The sequence below is a fragment of the Aquarana catesbeiana genome, linkage group LG01, assembly GCF_042186555.1.
Source record: "Aquarana catesbeiana isolate 2022-GZ linkage group LG01, ASM4218655v1, whole genome shotgun sequence".
Taxonomy (NCBI): domain Eukaryota; kingdom Metazoa; phylum Chordata; class Amphibia; order Anura; family Ranidae; genus Aquarana; species Aquarana catesbeiana.
Genome location: NC_133324.1, coordinates 619,734,340 through 619,755,536, shown reverse-complemented (window position 1 = coordinate 619,755,536; position 21,197 = coordinate 619,734,340). Strand labels below are relative to the sequence as shown.

General features: G+C 42.3%; 1 protein-coding gene across 1 annotated transcript; it reads left to right on the top strand.

Annotated features, from left to right (window-relative positions):
* Positions 1-12,143: 12,143 nt before the first annotated feature.
* Positions 12,144-20,706, top strand: LOC141108599 (interleukin-8-like). Its single transcript, XM_073600357.1, has 4 exons — positions 12,144-12,339; positions 14,362-14,488; positions 16,695-16,778; positions 19,464-20,706. Exons 1-4 carry the CDS (start codon positions 12,276-12,278, stop codon positions 19,480-19,482), a joined length of 294 nt encoding a protein of 97 aa, XP_073456458.1. The 5' UTR covers positions 12,144-12,275; the 3' UTR covers positions 19,483-20,706.
* The last annotated feature ends 491 nt before the right edge of the window (positions 20,707-21,197 follow it).

The following is a 21,197-nucleotide window of genomic DNA, read 5'->3' as shown; positions in this document are numbered from 1 at the left end:
TCATAGACACTAATAGAGCTCTCAAATGTCTCATTTACAATCGTGTAGGGGGAGCTGTGGGCATAGTTGTATTAGATCTACTGTCAACTGATGTATTCTTGGTTGATTGGATGTTAAAATATCTTTTTAGGGTGAGATTCCTAATGAATTTGTTGAGATCTTTAAAAAGAAGAAAAGAATTGGGTTGTATGGTGGGTGAAAAAGTGAGTCCTTTACTGAGTAAAGAAATTTCTTCTGAGGATAGTAAATGTGAAGATAAATTAAATAATGTTATCGTTTCTGTAGTTTGGCATTTGTTTTTAGATTTGTTGCGTCCCCCTCTGCATCCTCGTCTGTGTGTTTTCTTTTTAGGCGTTGCTTGCGATGTAGGCCCTTCTCTAAAAAAGAAAATGACAAGGCTTCAGAGTGGGAGGCTATTTCACCACTATTGAAATCTCCTAACAATAAATTGTTGATGATAGAACCAGAATTAGCAGATTCTGGTTTAGAGGGAGAAGGTTTATGTGTGTCTCTTTCAGTAGGGGGGACTTGGGTAGGTTGGGATAGAGAGTTGACCACATGGGTAGTAGATGAAGTGGGATCAGGATCACAATGCCCAGATAATGTTAATGTTGATGAAGCCTGGGGTGGATTATTTGAAAGAGGAGAAGAGATGATTGTAGTAGGTATAGAATCTACTCTGGCTGATGATTGTTTAGTCTTCTTGGTTTGTCTGGTGTTTTGTGTCTGTGGTAAAGGGGTCCCTAAACGACAGAAGCGGGGTTTTGAGTCTAATATAGGAGGCCTATGTAAAGTGAATTGTCTCTTATTGGGGGCTCTAAGGTATGGAGCCTGAGTGGGGGGGAGGGGGAGGTTGCCCTCTGTTTTAGTGTTGATCAAAATAGATTTGGTGGGGTGGGGTGATAGAGTCATCAAAGCAGGTATAGAATCATTATGTTTCCAGGAGAATGTTTTCTTGTGTCTATAATCCTCTAAGTCTCTGTGGAATTTACCAAGCTTAGCTTGGATGAGATTATTTTCTTTATTTTTCGTATTCTTAGCTTAGATGAGATTATTTTCTTTATTTTTCGTATTCTTTTTAAGGGTCTCCAACCAGGTGGGTGGAATTTTAAGGTTAGAGGAGGTCATCTCTAGTGATAGAATCTGTATCTGATGTACCATCTCACTATATTTCAAATTTCTTTGGGTGATCAGAACGACTATCCATTTCATAGAACAGAATTCCGCCAAATGCTCCCATTTTGTATTATGATTAGCATCAAGGAAGGAGCACGCTTTTAGACTGCCTCTTTGGTGCAGTTGTTTTGCATTTTTAGCAATTTTATAATGTAAATTATTACATATTTCCCCTTTCTGTACATTATCTCATGTGTCACGACTAAAGACGTGATATCTCATGTGTCACTGATTCCATATATGGATACCACTGACACATGGGATATCATTGAAAGATTACTTTTATTTTATCATTATTTTATATTTATTTTTAATAGTAGCAAGATATAATAACCCAATCTCGAGCACACACAGTTGTGCTTTTTAATTATTCCTAGTGTTATCACTTTTAATATTTAATTATCATTATAGTTACATAGTTAGTAAGGTTGAATAAAGACACCAGTCCATCCAGTTCAACCTGAGTGAGTGTGGGTGTGTGTCTACAATCATCCCTATTTTTATTTAAGGTACCCATATAGCGCCGCCAATTCACGCAGCACTCCGCACACACATCGTGCACACACATCGTACACCCACATCGGTCCCTACCCTCAAGGAGCCCACAATCCAAGGCCCCCAACTCACATTCATATACTAGGGCCAATTTTTGAACAGAAGCCAATTAACCTACCAGCATGTCTTTGGAGTGTGGGAGGAAACCGGAGTACCCGGAGGAAACCCACACAGGCACAGGGAGAACATACAAACTCTAGGCAGGTAGTGTCATGGTTGGGATAATTATTATTATAATTATTTGATATTTTTAAACATACTACTTGTCAATATGTATATATATATATATATATATATATATATATATATATATATATATATATATATATATCCTTGATATGTTTTAAATGTTTGTGATAGCAGACTTTTTTGTTGTTAGTTACATTCATGCTCCTTTCTTTCCAGCTGAAGTGTTTTTAGTCTTCAATGCAGAGCTATTTAAGTCCTCATCTTTCCAGTCCTTTCTACTCTTGATAAAGGAGCGAGCATGCCCATTGTGAGCCTCGCGCATGCTCTGAAACGTGTCGTGTGTTCCCTTCCATCTCAGTCATCCTGGTGACATCACACGCCCACGAGCATCTTGCCCGAACACGGAAGCTTCCATCCAGCTTAGCAGCCCAGCAGCCTGTTACTCCGTGCGGAGGTCCGCGGCTATCCCCTCGGAGCTACATCGCAGCTTTCTGCAAATGGATGCAGGACTGACCTAGGATGATCTCTTCACTGGAGCTGTACTCTATTTACTTTACTGTAAGTGTGAATACGTGCTTATTATTTTTCATTAAATACTTGCACTCAGAGGCGCTTTCCTTCTCTTGTTTTTCTATGGATAGAAATTCATGAGAGAGAGAGAGAGGAGAGAGAGGAGGGAGCAGGCAGCCGTTTTGAGAAGGAGCTGGTTCTAAGGACTGTGTGCAGAGAATCCTACAGCATCCAGGTGTGGGAGCAGACTTCAGTGACCAGAACTGCAGCTGAGTGAAGCTACTTGTGCCCAAGATTCTGATCCTGTCCAGAGGAACAAGGAATTGCTTGCAGGAACATGGATGAGAGCTGAAGAATAAAACAACATACACTGCGGGACCGCATACTTGTTGGAGAGACATTTTGTTCTGGTCAGAGTCACCAGCGGATGCAGAGCAGAGCAGGTCGGTTAGATCGTGCACGCACCCCATTACTTTGTTGGTGCCTAGGGACTGAGACCAGGCCTGTAGGTAGTTAGTAGGGTCTCTGTTTGTGTCAGGCCAAAATTGTTGCTACTGTTCAATACCGGGACTCCATAACCTAAAGTGGCATGTCACAATTGGAGAGTTGATGAACTTTCTACAAACTCAAGGCAGACTGGCGTTGTGCTCAGGAGGAATACACAGACGCATGATACGACACCAGTTAAGGGAGGGGGGGAATACGGTAGAGCTTTCTAAGTTTGTAAACTATTGTGTTGCACCGCAGGCTAGCCCGCACCGCACACCCATACAGTTATTCTTGTGTTTTTCTTAGGGTATTAACAAGTAAGGTGTGGCGGTTTAGTCATGCCTGCCAGTAGGTAAATTACTTGTCTTTCTCCTGCATCCTACGGAGTGCGCCGCGGTGTGCAGCACAAGGGTCTCAGCCTTCTGGCTGCGTGTCTGTAAATTTATTGTATGTTCCCAGAATTGGCGGCTGAGCTCTTTACCACGTTTAAGTAAAATTCAGTTCTGACAAGAGCTGGTGGTGGAGTTATTTTCCTTGTTCGTGACTTCGCTGTATCCTGGGGAGCCCACCCTGGTACACGTTCTATAGCATTCAGAGAGCTTTAACAAAGCGTGTCCAAAATCATGCTTTGAAGCAAGTGTAAACTAGCCCTAAAGGTTAAAGTAGGATTATAGGCAAAACTTTTCACAAACAGGAAGTGAGAAGAAGTCCCTGCAAATTAAGGGAATTCCTTGGGGACCCCCAGGTCACCAGAACTAGTGTCCCCATTGAAAGATTTCTCCTCTATTACTTTTTTGGGACAACACAAAATTTGGAGTTTTCTTTTACTTTCTCTTTCAATTATTATAATAAACAGGACAAATAGAGAGGGTGAATCTCCTTAACAGGGACATTGAGAGCTATAAAAACTGACAGGTGTTCTATTCCCTCTCCACTCTATCCAAAACTAAAAGTTTTGCCTTTAGTTATACTTTAAGTCCACCTTTTATACTACCTTACACCCAAATTTAGGGTGTAACATGTAACATGGTGCCATATAAAAGGTAAGTTGGCTGTGCCTGCCCCCAAGCTAAATGTTCCCAGGTTTCCCCTGGCTGGAAGTGACAGTATAAATGGGTAAACTGCTGCTATATGAGCGGCACACTTGAGAACCACAGCCTCATTCATAAACTAAGAAGAATATTTCCTACAACAAAAGCTACATTGACTTTCCTTGCAGACCTAGCTGTCTTATCGATATGTACTACTCTGTTAGAAGGTAAGGATCTGGCAATGTCATCACTCTAAATCCCAGCTAGGGAATTGAAAGCAAACAGTAACCTCAGTTAGAGAAAAGTCAAGTCAACACTCTGCAAGGAAATTTTCTCTACTTCCTAAACCAGAGTTCACATCCTTTTTTCAGTGCATACACCGCTCCTCCACCGCCCCTGCCCATTAAAATTAATGGGCACTGCTGCCGAAGTGCCTGCAAGTCACTTCGGGCACTATTAACCCTTTCCTCAGCCACTAGCAGGGGTTAAATGCACCCCTCTAGCAGCCAAATAGCGCCGCTAAAACAGCGGTAAAGCGCTGCAAAATCTAGCGGGGCTTTACTGCTAATGCCCCCCCCCGCCCTAATGTGAAAGGGGTCTAACTTTCATTTCACATGAGTATTTGCACCTGCTCCTGTCCACCACTGTGCTCACACCGTGTTCACCTAATTTTACTGACCTAAAATATACTGTATGTAAGGTCAATATTACGCATGTGTTTCTCCAGGTAGGTGTCCCTCAGGTCTCACAGTGGCTCCTATAAATTCCCAGTTTTGGTGTACACTCCTCCTGTCCTTTAGGGTGTCTCAATCTCCAATAGGGCACATCTGGGAAAAAACAGGTGTTATCCCTTTAATGCAGCTTCATAGACAGGCTGGCTGTCAGAAACCATGAATCAGACTGAGACAGAAGTACAGTTAAATCTCACTTGTTTAATAATAATAAAAAAAGATAAACAGAGTAAATGTAGTCAAAACATAGTCAGAGTTCAGGAACCAGAACGGATAGTCAGACAAGCCAAAACATCAGGGAGCCAGAGATGAGCGTAGTAGAACAGCAAGCATGATCTGGAGCCAGAAGGAATGTCAGCCAAGCAAGTCTTTAACAAGAACACAGGAGAGCATCTCTAGAGATGTGACCAAGGTGAAGGCAGAGATCATCTGGGCTGGACGGCTTAAGTAGGCAGGACTGACGAGCAGGATATCATCAACAGGTGAGTCACTGTGGAGAGATAGGAGCTGGTAATTAGCCAACAGCTGAGTGGCCAGCTCAGAGATGGAAGGGCTGAGCCCAGCCCTGACACTGTCATAGACTTGCTCCAGTGACATAGTAAAAGAGGGGAAAATCAGCTTTGATAGTGTAGTAATTTAGTATAAATGGTTTGGCCCCCAACATTTCAACATAGCGAAACTATCTGGTTCTTTGATGGTGGTCCGGAGTAATCATTTCTTAACAGCTCACCCAGACCCTCTGTAGTGGGGGGCCATGGGTCTCTGGTAAGCGGCCAGCATTTATATTGGTGATGGTGGATCTGACACTTCATTCTTAATTATCAAGATTTTCCAACATTTATCAACACTTGGGTGATCATCGTATCAACTTTATGGACTTTCAATATGTTATAAATTTGCACTGATGCACATGAAAATGCACTTCTGTGTGTTTATTTAATGCATACTTTTTGAGCACTATATATATGTTTCATATACCCTTATGAGCTTTTTTTCACTTTATGATGGTCAATTGTCATCTGCATAAGTTTGTTTTATTAGCGCAGTTCCATCTTTTCAATTATATATAAAATCGCACTTACATAGCAAGAATTTGTTAAAACAGATCATAAAAGTTGTCAGGGGTACCGCTGTGTACAATACTTCCAGTTTGTGATCCACCGGCTCCGCCCCACGTGTTACACTATGCATCACATGACTTCATCAGGGATCTCGGTGAGAGCCCGGTCTCTGTGCTGGGAGCGTGCTGTGGTATACATATATGTGGTCCCATGGAAATAGCCCAGTTTAGTGAGGCCGAATATATGTGTACCATCGGTGGAAGGGGGTTCATTTCAGCCACAGCCCCCCAACAAAAGTTTACCCTCACCCATCCTTTAGCTAAGTGTCCAATTAAAGTTTATTTTTTTATTATATTAAAAGCTTGAAATACTTACGTAAATCCTTGGTCATATGACACGCCAGGTCCTGAGTCTTTCTTCTGGACTTTACAGGGTTAGTAACAGACCAGTTGGCAGGGCACATAGACTGCGCATAGACTGGGCAGGGCGCATAGACTGGCGATCACCAGTATTCACTCCCAGAAGAGGTTCCAGTGAGAGTCATGAAAAGGTGGAGTCAAGTGACTGAAACTCTGAAGGGGGATTAAAAAAATAATAATTACTGAATAGTGGCATCAGCGAGGGAGTGATCAGGGTTTTAATTTTACCCAGGAGATGATCTTTAAACAACACTCTTCATTGGCTAATTTAAAGCCAAAGTGTAGCTAAAAGAAAAAAAGAAAAAAAAAGAAATATTAGCTCAATGGACATAACTTACTCTCAGTAGGATGTCTTTTGTGCTGATTCATCTTGAAAGCAAAGGAAGGCTGCCGGCTCCTGCAGCTAATCATTCTGATTCACATCTAATGCCTATGTCCAAGGCTATGTCTCAGGCAATAAGGAAGGAGAGTACCGGAGAGCCAAGGCTCTCATGCACATCCCTGGATCGTGATGAGGCTCAGGTAAGTATTAGGGGGGGAGGGAGCTGCTGCACAGAGAAGGTTCTTTACCTTCATGTGATTGCTGCATGAACTATTACATGCGAGTGGGCACAATTAGCTGTGGGAGCTGGCAGCCTCCCATTGCTTTCAATGTGGCTAATTGCAGGAACCCCCTCTGGGGTTTTTGCATTTAATTGTGGGTGCATTGGCAAGTGTGAATGCACCTTTAAAGTGGTTCTAAAGGCTCAAGGTTTTTTACCTTTATGCATTCTATGCATGAAGATAAAAAACCTTCTCTGTGCAGCAGCCCCCCCCCCCCCCCCCCAATACTTACCTGAGCCCCATCACGTTCCAGCGATGTGCACAAGAGCCTCGGCTCTCCAGGTACTCCCCCGCCCTATTGCCCGAGACAGCAGAAGAAGCCATTGGCTTCTGCTGCTGTCAATCACCTCCAGTGAGCCAATGAGGAGAGAGAGGAGGCAGTGCCAAGCTGCGGCTCTGTGTGTGAATGGACAAGATAGTCTACCAGATGTACCTCGGTGGGGTCATTACCTAGCTGAGGTACATCAATTTCATCTTTGTGGTGTGGTTAGGTGATGAAGAACAACTCTATCAGTTTCTCTCGGCTCTAAATGACAATGAGAGAAACATCAGACTAACCCATACGGTAGGCCAGAGGACAATTTCCTTTCTGGATTTACAAATTTCAATAGTTGGTAATAAAATAACTACTTCTACCTTCAGAAAGCCCACTGCAGCGAATACGCTTTTACAGGCCTCCAGCCATCACCCTGATCATGTGGTGAAGGGAATCCCTGTGGGTCAGTTCCTGCGACTTCGCAGGAACTGTTCCAGAGATCATGATTTCCATAGGGAGGGGGAGATGTATGGCAGATTTAGAGACAGAGACTACTCCTATAGAGTCCTTAAGAGGGCTCACAAAAAGGCTTGGACAAAAGATAGGAGGGAGCTTACGAATAAAAAACAGGATATTAAAAAAACAGTATTTTCAAAAAAGACCATCTAAAGAAATCCCTTTGGGGATAATTACCACCTATAGTGCACAGTGGGAACAAGTGAGCAGTGTACTCCAAAAGCATTGGGGAATTCTCACTAAATCCCCTGTGCTAACTGACATTGTTGGATCTCATCCCCATCTAGTCGCTAGGAGGGCCCGGAATCTCAAGGACTCTCTAGTTCATTCAGAATATACTAGGTAAAGAATCACAAATTGGTTGACCGACTTACTCCCTCTCAAGGAAATGTATGCATGTGGGCACTGTCAAATGTGTACATTCATTGAGAAAACTGCAGACTTCACCGATGCGAATGGGAGTGTGGTCTTTAAAATTAATAATTTCATCAATTCTGCGATCTCCAGAGTGATTTGTATGCTGGAGTGTCCATGGGAGAAATACTTTATAGGAAAGACCAAAAGACAACTCCGAATTCGCATCGGTGAACATCTGAGGAGCATAAAAAACTCAAGTAGGGATTTGAATAAGAAGAAAAGAGAAGATATGCCCCCATTAGCATTACACTTTGCAGATGTTCATGGTGGCAGTACGGCTGGTATCAGTATTAAGGGGATTTATACCCTGAATTTGCCATCACGGAGAGGTAGTTTTCAGCCTTTCCTTGAACGTTAATGGTGACTAGAGTTCATTACCTGCTTTTGGGTTATGATGATATCTAGTTGAGGACAGAACCTGCACTTTTTTTGAGTGCTGACTTGGTACATCTATGTGGTATTAAGTTATTGAATGGCATAAGTGTGAATTATAGTTGCAGTAACTTTGTTTTTGAATATTTGATTTTTTGTATGGATTTTGCATTATTATTTTTGTGCCCTCTTTGTTCTGCTCTGTGCTTCCTCTGCACACTGACCCCTTCAGCAATTCTGGACGGTCTGGTTATCATGATATACCCTTGTAACTGTGACTGGCCAGCAGCAGAATGAATGTGTGGTGCTTTAACAGGGAGGTTGCCAACTATTAACCATTGTTGAAAATGCAGCCCTTAATTATAGTGGGATGTGTGTAAAAAAAAGAGTATAAATAAATGATCGCTTCTGGCCCCTCCCATCCTTGAGAAAACCCTTGTGATAGGGTGAAACATGTCGGAAACTACACCACAGGAGTAATGCTCTATATGTCACGGATGACGCACCGTGTCAGTGGGAGAGGTATCTTAGCCAATGGGAGAGGTATCCGAACTAGGTATCCGAACGACATCCCCGGATGGGATGATGCCATACTGACACTAGCAGACCACTTGGGGAAGCTTTGCGGGACTTCTGTGTGAGACAGTGGAGTGCTCCAACTGATTAGACTGCCGCGGTGTGAGGAATTTCATCCTGGCGGCGGAGTTCAGTGAACACACCTGGGACATCTGTCAGTGACCGGATACCTGCAGTTGGGTGAGCGGACCTTGTGGTCCCTAAACTTTCTACTAACTTTGCATAAATTGCTTGTGCTCACCAGCAGCTAACCTCCACCTACTGTTCAATATTGAATAAACCCATACCGGATTAGCTCTGCTAAATGGCTAGATATAACACCTGAAATCATCCACAACTAATGGCTTATGCCGCTTTCTATGCAGTATATATTATCAAGTAACAAAACAGCAATTTAGCTTAACCTAGTGTTGGGTTCCTGTGGGGGTTTTCTTTTCATTGTATGGACTTTATAATCTATACCCTGGTATCCCCTGGCAGGGGGCCCCACTCTTTTTTACATACAGTGATGAGATTTGCACATTGATCTATTGCAGTGTTTCTCAACTCCAGTCCTCAAGGCGCCCCAACAGGTCATGTTTTCAGGCTTTCCATTATTTTACACAGGTGATTTGATCAGTTTCACTGCCTTAGTAATTACCACAGCCATTTCATCTTAGAGAAATCCTGAAAACATGACCCGTTGGGGCGCCTTGAGGACTGGAGTTGAGAAACACTGATCTATGGTGATATGCACCAGGATCTATGTGCTAACTCAATAGCTATTTCTAGCACTTTATTTTGTATTCCTAATTGGGTATATGATGTGTGCGTGCTGTATGTGTGATGCAGCTGCTTTTACTCAGACAACATTGTCTTATTTTAATGTAGTCTGGGTGTTGGTGGTGGGTGCCTAGTTTTTGTATGGTTTTGTTTTTTGGGCAATAAAAACATTTTTCTTGGTATAAAGCAGTGTGGGCCGCCCGTGACTTCTTTTTCAGAGGGGTTTTCTCTTCTTTCCCCTGTATTATTATTTTCACGTGAATGGACAAGCCTACTTGGGTGCCCCATTGCAAGCTGCTTGCTCTGGGGGCACTTGGCAGGAGGTAGGGGCCATAAGCACCAGCGGGAGACACGAGAAGAGGAGGATTGTGGGCTGCTTAGTGTAAAACCATTACACAGAACAGGTAAGTATAACATGTTTGTTATCTAAAAAAAAAAGCCCTTAATATCACTTTAATCTAAGGTATTCAGACGTTCCAAAAGGACAATCACGTTTACAAGCTCTTACTAAGGTGAGAAGTGTGCCTGGTCTAGTTCTAAAAGAGGTGTTAATCACCCCAGGACACTTATATACCCTGATTATTGTCTACATATATCCTACAATTTGAAAAGGATTGTATTTTATTGTATCCTTTGATGTGCTATGCATAAATATGTGGTTTTCAATTGTATGATAACTAACTGGGAAACTTGAAGCTGAATCCTGGCCACAAAAACTTTCATTCAAATATATTCCTCAATAGCCACAAAGGATATAAATTTACTTTGAATGCATCAAATGTCTTTGCAAAGCTAGGTAATATCTTTAAGGCCTCATTCACAAGTACACAGACTCATAGATCCATATACTCAGCTCTAAGAGCTGCGGTCAACCAATAAAAAGAGCCTTTGTGCCTGCACACTATAATGTAACATAAAGGTGCCTGGGCCTCCCTGTTAAATAGATTTTTACCTATTGTGGTACCCCGGGTGGTCCTGGGGGGGCTATCCAGTGAACTTAAGAAAAATGCAGCATGTCTGCATTTTTCAGCACTGCACTGCACATCACACCAATGTTATTGTGTTAGCAGGATATATACAAAACAATTGTTTTCTATGTGCCCTTGCGATAATCTGCATTTTTCTTGGAAAACGCAGCTTACCACATACCCTTAAACAGCAGCCTAATAAAGTGGATGCAACATTGTATATATTTGTATCCCTGTGCGGTCAAAGCATTCCTATTAATTCAATGAAACCCCTGATTATCTTTCACATGGATGGCCTCTACAGCATGAATGAGTGGTTTGCTTATGCGAGCCGAGCCACTGGGAGCTGTTTGCAGGCACCCTATATTACTCTATGGGAATGCAGCAGCTGTACAGACACAGTCCCACATTCTAACTTGACAGGTGTGAAGGGGTGGTTGGGTTGTAGCTGGTAGCTGGCCTAGAATGTAAAAAAAGTATACATTTGGGCCTGGGTTATGCCCCTCCCTTTCCCAGTCTGAGTGCTACTTTACAGTGGGTTACAAAAGGCTGAAACCAAGTCAAACTTGGCTTATTATAATAGTTGAATTTAAAATAAAACACTTATTATTTATCACATAGTAATCAGCTGCATTAATTTGTGTTATTTAAATCGACCTAGAGATCAGCTTTAATCCCTCAATGGAAAGTGGGATGATCTGTTTAACTAGTTGCTGCCCGCCCACCGTCAAATGACGACGGGGCAGTACGGCTCTCATTCTGGGACGCCGTCCTATTACAATAGTGCCACCAGTGCTGCAAATCCGTGCCAGCGATGAGTGCCCACCAGTGCCAGCAATCAGTGCCCACCATTGCCAGCAATCAGTGCTCACCGCTGCCCACAAGTGCCACCAATCAGTGCCCATTAGTGATGCCAGTCAGTACTGGCTATCAGTCCCGCCTATAAGTGCTGCCCATCAATGCAAATCACTGCTGTCCATCAATGCCCATCAGTGTCACCCATCAGTGCCACCCATTAATGCCCATCAGTGCCCATCAATACCGCCTATCCGTGCCGCCTATCAGTGCTCATCAGTGCCACATATTAGTGCCACCTCATCAATGCCTACCAGTTCAGCCTATCAGTGCCCATCAGTGCCGCCTCATCAGCGCACATCAGTGAAGGAGAAAAATTACTTAATTACAAAAATTACTGACAGAAACTAAGTAAAAAAAAATTTCTTTTTAACATTTTTTGGTCTTTTTTTTGTAAAAAATAAAAAACCTAGCAGTGATTAAATACCACCAAAAGAAAGCTCTGTTTGTGTGAAGACAATGAGAAAAATCTAATTTGGGTACAATGTAGCATGGCCACGCAATTGGCATTCAAAGTGTGACAGCGCTGAAAGCTGAAAAATGGCCTGGGCAGGAAGGGGATGTAAGTGCCCAGTAGACAAGTGGTTAAGGGTTTTCTCCCGTGATATATTCTACATATTTGGGTTTTCCCTATGATGTAACTCTTGGTCGTTCCGAATATATAAAAGCAGAATACGGTCATGAGGGAAAGTATGCTAAGAAGGAATGGAAACCAGTAAGTAAACTTAAACAAGAAGCTGCACAACTCGATTACAAATTCTTATCTGCAGCATAGACACACTGGTTAAAATGAAACCATCTCCTGTGTTTCTTATGGTCCTTTTCTTCACTGGATGTATATTCTATGGAAATGGTAAGAAATAGCTTTCTTTCTTATTGTATGCTATCTGTAAAGTCTTATTGTGTAAGCTCAGATTACTGACTTACTGCTAAGTATGCAATAGACTACTAAATAAGGCAGTTCAGAAAGCAGTTATGGTTTTGGTATCATTTGGTTTTTGGCGCTATTGGTATTGTGCAAAAACAGCTAGCAATCAATTAATCATCAGCTGCCCACCATAAGCTGGATGCTGTTTGCTGTATCCTTATTACTTATGACTCAAAAAAGACTAGGGTTCATCGAAAGATCCAAAATATACACCCCCAAAGAATGTTATTAAAATACCTTGGGCATACCCCATACACCTAGAGGATTTTGTTCTGGGTACTGCCATGCCAATAGCTGTGACCAGCTGTCAATTTGACAGGTAGATCCTGGCCTGTGTCTTAGATGCTAAGCAAAACATGCAAAACATTGTTTGAGGGCTTAATTCATAAATACACTGTAACCATATTGTTACAAAGTATTATAAATAATGTTTTTTGTTCTTTGATGTACACATCATTTTTGTTTCGCAATCTTGAAAGTAAACAAAAAAGTATTTTTTTCACAAAACTTTTCTTATTTAACCACTTAATTACCATTGCTTAACCTAAACCTTTTTTGTTCTCTCTCCTTAATGGTCCCTTTATATGGGTGGTCTAGTTGTTGTTCAAAAAAAAAAAAATTATATATATTTACTGTATATATACACTATATTGCCAAAGATATTAGGACGCCTGCCTTTACAAGCATATGAACGTTAATGGCATCCCAGTCTTAGTCCGTAGGGTTCAATATTGAGTTGGCCCACCCTTTGCAGCTATAACTGATTCAACTCTTCTGGGAAGGCTGTCCACAATGTTTAGGAGTGTGTCTATGGGAATGTTTGACCATTCTTCCAGAAGTGCATTTGTGAGGTCAGGCACTGATGTGGCCCAGAAGACCTGGCTTGCAGTCTCCACTCTAATTCATCCCAAAAGTGTTCTATTGGGTTGAGGCCAGGACTCTGTGCAGGCCAGTCAATTTCCTCCACCCCAAACTCGCTCATCCATGTCTTTATGGACCTGGTTTGTGCACTGGTGCGCAGTCATGTTGGAACAGGAAGGGGCCATCCCCAAACTGTTCCCACAAAGTTGGGAGCATGAAATTGTCCAAAAGCGTTTCCTTCACTGGAACTAAGGGACCAAGCCCAACCCTTGAAAAACAACCCCACACCATAATCCCCCCTCCACCAAATGATTTGGACTAGTGCACAAAGTAAGGTCCATAAAGGCATGGATGAGCGAGTTTGGGGTGGAGGAACTTGACTGACCTGAACAGAGTCCTGACCGCAACCTGATAGAACACCTTTGGGATGAATTAGAGCGGAGACTGCGAGCCAGACCTTCTTGTCCAACATCAGTGCCTGACCTCACAAATACACTTCTGGAAGAATGGTCAAACTTTCCCATAGACACACTCCTAAACCTTGTGGACAGCCTTCCCAGAAGAGTTGAAGCTGTTATAGCTGCAAAGGGTGGGCCAACTCAATATTGAACCCTATGGCCTAAGACTAAGTACTTTTGGTGATCTAGGGGTTTATTTACTAAAGGCAAATCCACTTTGCACTACAAGTGCACTTGGAAGTGCAGTTGCTGTAGATCCGAGGGGGGCATGCAAGGAAAATAAAAAACAGCATTTTTGCTTGTACATGATTGGATGAAAAAAACAGCAGAGCTTCCCCTGATTTCAGATCTTCCCCTCAGATTTACAGCATTCAGTGTTATGATCACCGTTTTACTCCAACCATATTGAGCAATCTTAGCAAAATCTTTTTCCGTAAGTGTATTTAGATGTAAACAGTTATATACGCACAAGTGTGCTAGATTTACTTTTTTTCCCCATGTAAAAGTAAGAGATGGTCATTACTTTGCATTATTATTTGGATAAGCTGTACACAATTGTTGTATTTTTGAAGAAGCATAACACTATTTGTGGTTAACAAAAAAAAATGAAAATGTTTATCAAATGCAGGTTTCTCAGCAGCAACAGATATGCGCTGTCAGTGTGTCAAGACACTATCAAAACCCATTCAAATGCAACAGGTCCTAAAACTGGAGCTTATCAATAGCGGGCCGTATTGTCCTAAGGTTGAAGTTATGTAAGTATCACTAACAGAACTACTCTGTTGCGTTTTTTCTAAAATAACTTAGTACAAGGGGTCCCCGGGTTACAAACAAGATAGGGACTGTAGGTTTGTTCTTAAGTTGAATCTGTTTGTAAGTTGGAACAGGTACATTTTTTTAAGTGTAGCTCCGGCCAAAAAAACTATTTTTAAGCATTATGGATAGCATAGGGAAGGGTTATCACCCCTGTGATGTTTGTTTTGCTGTCTGTGCCCCTGTTCAGAAGATTTCACCTCACTTTCTGTCCCAATGACAACTGGATTTTGCAAATTTTGGGTTGTTGTGGAAACAAGCTTTGGTGATAAAGCATCAGTGGAGACACCTTTTCCCCATAATAGCTCTTACAGGAGTGAATTTCCCTTCCTAGGGGTAGATTTCCTCTCACTTCCTGTTGTCTCCTTCCGTTTGTAAGTCGGATGTTTGTAACTAGGGGACCCCTGTAGTGTTATTCTACAGCTGGCTATACATTTTTGTTGAGTTGAGTAGTGCTGACAGGGGCACCCATGGCTCGAATTTTGGCCGATTCAGCTTTTAGAAGAAATATGATTTCAAAAAGTATGGCTGTTGAAATCACAGATGCAGAATTGTGTGTTATTTCATTTTCTAAAAACTGGTGTGGACTAGAGATGAGAAAACACCTGGGTTCGGTTCATAAAGGTTCAGCTGAACATATCAAAAGTTCAGATGCCAAACCCTATTGAAGTCAATGATAGCTGAATCTGTCAAATCAATTTTCTTCATTTTTAATGGAGAAAAACAAATTAAAATGACTGTTTTGCAGGGAGCCGTGAATGTAATAATGCTGAAAGTACAACGATAAAAATTAATATTATTATTATACAGAACTTATAAAGCACCAACAGTGGGCAGAGTTGGAGATAGTCGGACAGCTTGGGGTAGAGAGTTCCAGAGGATGGGAGAGGCTCTGGAGAAGTCCTAGAGGCGAGTACGGGAGGAGGGAGCTAAAGAGCAGGAGGTCTTGGGAGGAATGAAGAGAACAATGTGGTTGGTATTTTGAGACTAGGTTAATGATGTAGCTGGGGGCCGAGTTGTGGATTGCTTTGTAAGTTACTATAAGACCCCTTTCACACTGGAGGCGTTTTTCAGGTGCTTTAGCGTTAAAAATGGCACCTTTAAAGCTCCTGATAAACCAACTGAGCTACCACCTCACTGAGAATAACCTTCTTGATCCCCTTTAGTCTGGATTTCGCCCTCAACACTCCACAGAAACTACTCTCCTAAAACTCACAAACGATTCACTAACAGCTAAAACCAACAGTCGCTAATCTGTACTCCTTCTCTTGGACTTCTCTGCTGCCTTTGATACAGTTGACCACCCCCTTCAAAAAGCTTCACTCCCTTGGTCTCCGCAACTGTACTCTTCATTGGTTCTCATCCAACCTATCCCTCCACACATTCAGTGTGACTTGTAATTCTACCTCCTCCTCACTTTTTCCTTTTTCTGTCACGTCCCAACCCCCCCCCCCCAAAAAAAAGGGGGAAATATGCATCCAGCAAATGGTCAAGCATTACAATTTAATATGTGTACAACAAACAGGCAATTAAGACTTTATACAGCCAAACATTCCTCATCCTTTTCCCAGCACCTCTATTCCCCATATAACCACTCACCAGGCTTCAGACAGAGCGGTGCCCAGACCAGAGGGTGGGGAACCCCATCCAGGCTTCCCCCAGCTATGTGATATGTCGCATCAAAGATGAGAGGCCTATTAAAGCTTCATCTTGGCTCTGGCCCTGCACTGTTCAGATCTAAGTTCTGCCTTTACTGCTATGCCAGTGAAGTTTCAGGGTCACAGGCAGTGTGACCCACAGATTTGCAGTGACCCCTTCATAGCAGTAACATGCTAAGCAGGTGGAGGGTGCAGTCTTAGAGCACACCTCAGTTGACTGCATCTTGGGTGGACCACCTACCCCTAGGCACCCTACTGAAATTATACAGTGATCCTTGTTTTTTGCCACACCCTTGGCTGTTGACCTTAACTGGCCCAGATAAGGATTAAATTGCAATTCTCTAACCAGTGATGTCTTGTAGCTTACTGTAAGTCAAGGAACACAGATTGAAATATCAACCTGCCACCAGTTCGCTGAAAGAACAATTGATGAGCATATAATAATAAGCAAATAATATCCCAATTCACCATTGTATATCCTCATTTGCAGTGTCACATTAAAGCGTGGGTCCAGTGTTTGCTTAACTCCAGAAGCCAAGTGGGTGAAAAGACTTATCAGCAAAATTCTCAAAAGGTAGGTTAATTATCTACTTAAAAGCCAAGTGCAATATATGTTTTAAGTCATTGATCAGCTATCAGTTATCACACTACAGCTGAAGTTCATAAGTAACTGTAATTAGAAACAACAACCAGTCTTTGGCATGGTACCTGGTTAGGTGACAGGTTCTCCGGTAGCGAGGGGGGTCAGTGCCTTGACTCCCTCCCTAGCTTTCAATCTCTGTCGGTCACCGGGAACGGACTAACGTTACAGAGATTTATGGCCTGCTCACTTGGTATGGAAAGAGAAGAGTTAAGTGACAGCATGTATGAGGTCCTCACTATGTGCTTGGTGGGACCCCATTCTGTTACTGGGAGTGAGGTAACAGAGGTATGCTGATTGGTGGGCAAAGGCTCAGCCTGTTCATCCAAATGCAACACGTACATCAGTGCAAATGTGTAGGACATGGGACGAAGAAGCTTAAAAGAGAAGTAAAGGGTTTTTTTTTTTTTCGTTTTTTTGGGTTTTTTTTTTTTAGGAACCATACTTACCTCAGTGGTGCATCTGTCCCCCGGCACCTCTGCACTGAGAACCGAGCAATTGAACACCGCCGATCGCTCGGTTTTCAGAGCTCCGTGAGCAGAGAGCTGCTGACTGTCAGTCACAGCTCTCTGCTCTGTTCCCTCCTCGCTCATTGGTGCACTGGACTGTGGAGGGGGCGGGGGCAGCCGGCTCAGGCTCTCAGCAGCTCATTGAGAGGCTAAGTTGGGTGTCAGTCCAGGCACCTGGCGGATCCAGACTTTATTGTCGCGGTGCTTGGACTGACTTCTGTGACGCCAACAGAGAGCGGACTTCAGCCTGCTCTCTGCTGAAAACGGGTCTCAGGAGTGCAAAACTAACTGCACTTCTGTGACCAATAGGAGAAGTACAGCCAAACGAGCTGTAGCTGGACTTCTCCTTAAATGCCCCGTACACACGATCAGAAATTCCGCCAGCAAAAGTCGGATGTGAGCTTTTGGTCAGAAATTCCGACCGTGTGTATGCTCCATCAAATTTTTGCTGGCAGAATTCCAGCCAGCAAAAGATTGAGAGCAGGTTCTCTATTTTTCGGTCGGAAAAAGTTCCTATCCGAAAATGCGTTTGTCTGTATGCAATTCGGACGCGCAAAAAATCACGCATGGTCAGAAACAATTCGACGCATGCTCGGAAGCATTGAACTTCATTTTCTCGGCTCGTCGTAGTGTTGTACGTCACCGCGTTCTTGACGGTCGAAAGTTCACAGAACTTTTGTGTGACCGTGTGTATGCAAGGCAAGCTTGAGCGGAATTCCGTCGGAAAAATCATCCAACTCGATATCTTGGGTACTGCACACATGTGGCTCATCTCTGAGTTGGAAGACCACCTTAATGTTTGAATTTTCACATGACTGCAGCTCCTGCCAGGTCCTCGGGCATTGGTGAGCATGCCTTTTGGCATTACCCCACGTGCAAGGCCAGGCATAGCCCAAAGAACCCACCCGAGGGGGAGCCTCTCGTGTGACCCTCCCTTGGTGCCCAATGAGAAAGGGAAACATGGAGTACGTGACGGACATCCTGTCTACCCCCCTTACACAATTACTTCATGTAAGGGCTTAAGTGTGAGCATTAGGTTGTAGGTAACGTGTTAAAGTGTTAAAGAAGGGCGCTAATATTTAAAGCGGAACTTCACCTGAAAAGGGAAGTTCCGCTCATCCTCCTGCCTCCCCCATCTCTCGCTGTATTGTAAACTCTTTTTTTATGGGAGCGGGTACCAATTTCTTACATGTAAATAATCCCACTTCCACTCAGCTCTCTGCCCGCAACCTCCTGGGACCATTGATGAAGGACCATTCAGAAAACACAGTGCATATTTTGCATGCGCAGTGGGAAGCAGGCTGTGAAACACCAGGAAGTCACAGTCGGCTTCCCACAAGCAAGATGGTGGCGCCAGGGACCCAAAGTCCTGTGAAGAACTGGCCCGGGTGATGACAGCACTGGATTCCTGGGCAGATGAGCAGATGAGCATCTGTATATTAAAAGTCAGCAGCTACAGTATTTGTAGCTGCTGACTTTTGATTTTTTTCACAATGTCTGGGGTTCTTCTTTAATTTAAGGCTCTCTCCAATCCTGAAGAACTATGGGCTGTCATCTGAACATTTTCAACCCAGCTAAATTACTTGTTCTCCAATATTATGCTAAGATAATTTGTTGCAATTTACTACACTTCATAGGCAACCCTTTTGTACAAACCTGATGAAATCACAGATGTTTTATTAGGCTGGGTTCACATATATGCAAAATGGATGCGGGTTTCCCCGCATCCAATTTACATGACTGGAGAGTGTGCCCGGCTCTCAAGGGAGCCGGTTCACACAGCTCCAGAGGTGGCCGCGGTCTGCATTTGGAAAGGGTCCTCTGTGCGTCTTTGGTTCCAATTCAGGTGTGAATTCAGGCAAAAATTCGGACCTGATTCGCACCTGAATTGGTGAACAGGGATGCACTGGACCCCTGCTGTGAGCCGCGGCTGCAGCATGTGTGAACCCAGTCTTACAGGTAGTGCAGGAAGGAAATAAGGAAAGACTGATCCTTGTATACAGCTATCTGTTAGTTAAAATAATGTGTGATTAACATATAAAAAGCTGATCATTATATACAATATCAATATATTACTGTAAAATACTAACATGCTTTTATTTCCTATCAGAGCAAAAAAGACACAATGATCAAAGAAGACACAGAAAACAATTGCGTGAATGTGTTTACATTTTCAATAAAGTATCAATATATTGTAAAGAGTTCATGGTGAGCTGATTGATCACATGCACTGTATACTGTATGTATTAACTGAATGTAACTATTGACACTGAGCCATAAATAGACATTATACTGTATATGGTATTGAATGTAAAGTTGGTTGTGTGTGATACCCACACCTGGATAAAATGAATGCGTGTTCGTTGTCAAATCAGTCACAAAAAAACTTTTTGTTACAGCAAAATGATGATGATAAATAGATGCATATATTTATTGTGAAAGCATTAAACCCAAAAGCAAACATTGATTATATTGCAGTTTACCAATTCTTAGATGTGAATGCTGCAATAGTTTCCTTTTTTAGGCTTTCTTTCTTCTATTTTCATCTAGTGATTCAGCCAGCAAGTCAAAAGCACAAGCTCTCCTGCAGAATGTATCAGTTTACATAGATGAGACAAACCACTTAACACTGGCAGGGGTGATTAAAATGATCTGCTTTTATTTATTTATGTAAAACCTTTATCTCAAAAGTAAAAAACTGAAACTGATAATAAAGTGTGAGCTGGAGTTTGGCTTCACTTTGTTAGTGGTTCTAAATATGCCAATACATTTAACATTACCTTCCCCCCAGACTGACAATGCTGCTGCCTGCTGTGCCTCCTCTACTCATTCCTCCAGGGGTGTGTCTCACTAGCATGTTACTGGCCAGATCACCAGGTGAAAATAGAGGGGAAAAAGCCAAAGAAAAGAAAACTGATGCAGTCACCACATCTAATGATTGGTAAGCTGCAATATAATACATTTTTTTTTTCTTTATGGTTGAACTAGATGGACTCGTGTCTTTTCTCAACCTGACTAACTATGTAACTATGTAACATTTTGGTTTTGTGTTTAATACCGATTTAATCATATACAGTATATAAACAACAATGTGTTAGCATTAACGTTATTTTTTTTAAATCTGTCAGACAGTCAGAAAATGTGTATACCTTTCAAATATGTTAAAAGTAAGCTATATTGTGGAAGAATATTCTTCATTGTTGTGTGCTAACTATATTTTTCAATAAACAGCGCTTAATTAAAAAAACAAAAAAAAAATGTTAAAAGTAAAATATACTTACATTTCTGGCAAAATGTGTTTCAATATATTTTTATTGGATATTTTTATAATAAAACACAGACTATAAGTTCTACTCTTGATCCTTTGTTGTCACAGTTATTTTAGATTCTAGAAGGTTGACTTTAAAATGATCGTCAATTATAATGACTTTCAGTGTGAACAATACAAAGTATACTACCATATATTGACTTAAGGCAAAGTCGCAAGTTTTGATTAAAAGGATATATGCATTTTTTAGAACACTTTCTGAAAGTTTTCCTACTCTTTTTGCCTCCTCCCCCCGGGGGAATCCACCCGCTAACGCTCCATACTCAGTGCTGGCACCCTGTCTAGCCACATCCAGTCATGATGTTTACCCCTGGCTGCCTGGTCCTCTCATTCTCACTGCATGCAAGTGTAAAACCTATACAAGGGAGTTCAAAACAGTTTTCTCGTGGTAGTTTTACTTAGGAACTACCTGGGCCTAATTCAGGTATCCATTTACACAGGTGTTGGTAACATTACCAACACGTGTGGCAAATTCAGCCGGTTCTTACAACCATCAATTAACCTTTTGGCGCTGGC

What these genes read in the sequence shown, in the direction of transcription:
- LOC141108599 (XM_073600357.1), top strand. Translation starts at nt 12,276, where the DNA reads ATGAAACCATCTCCTGTGTTTCTTATGGTCCTTTTCTTCACTGGATGT. An exon ending in ATGTATATTCTATGGAAATG is followed by an intron (nt 12,340 to 14,361) that starts GTAAGAAATAGC and finishes TATCAAATGCAG; the next exon opens with GTTTCTCAGCAGCAACAGAT. An exon ending in TGTCCTAAGGTTGAAGTTAT is followed by an intron (nt 14,489 to 16,694) that starts GTAAGTATCACT and finishes CCTCATTTGCAG; the next exon opens with TGTCACATTAAAGCGTGGGT.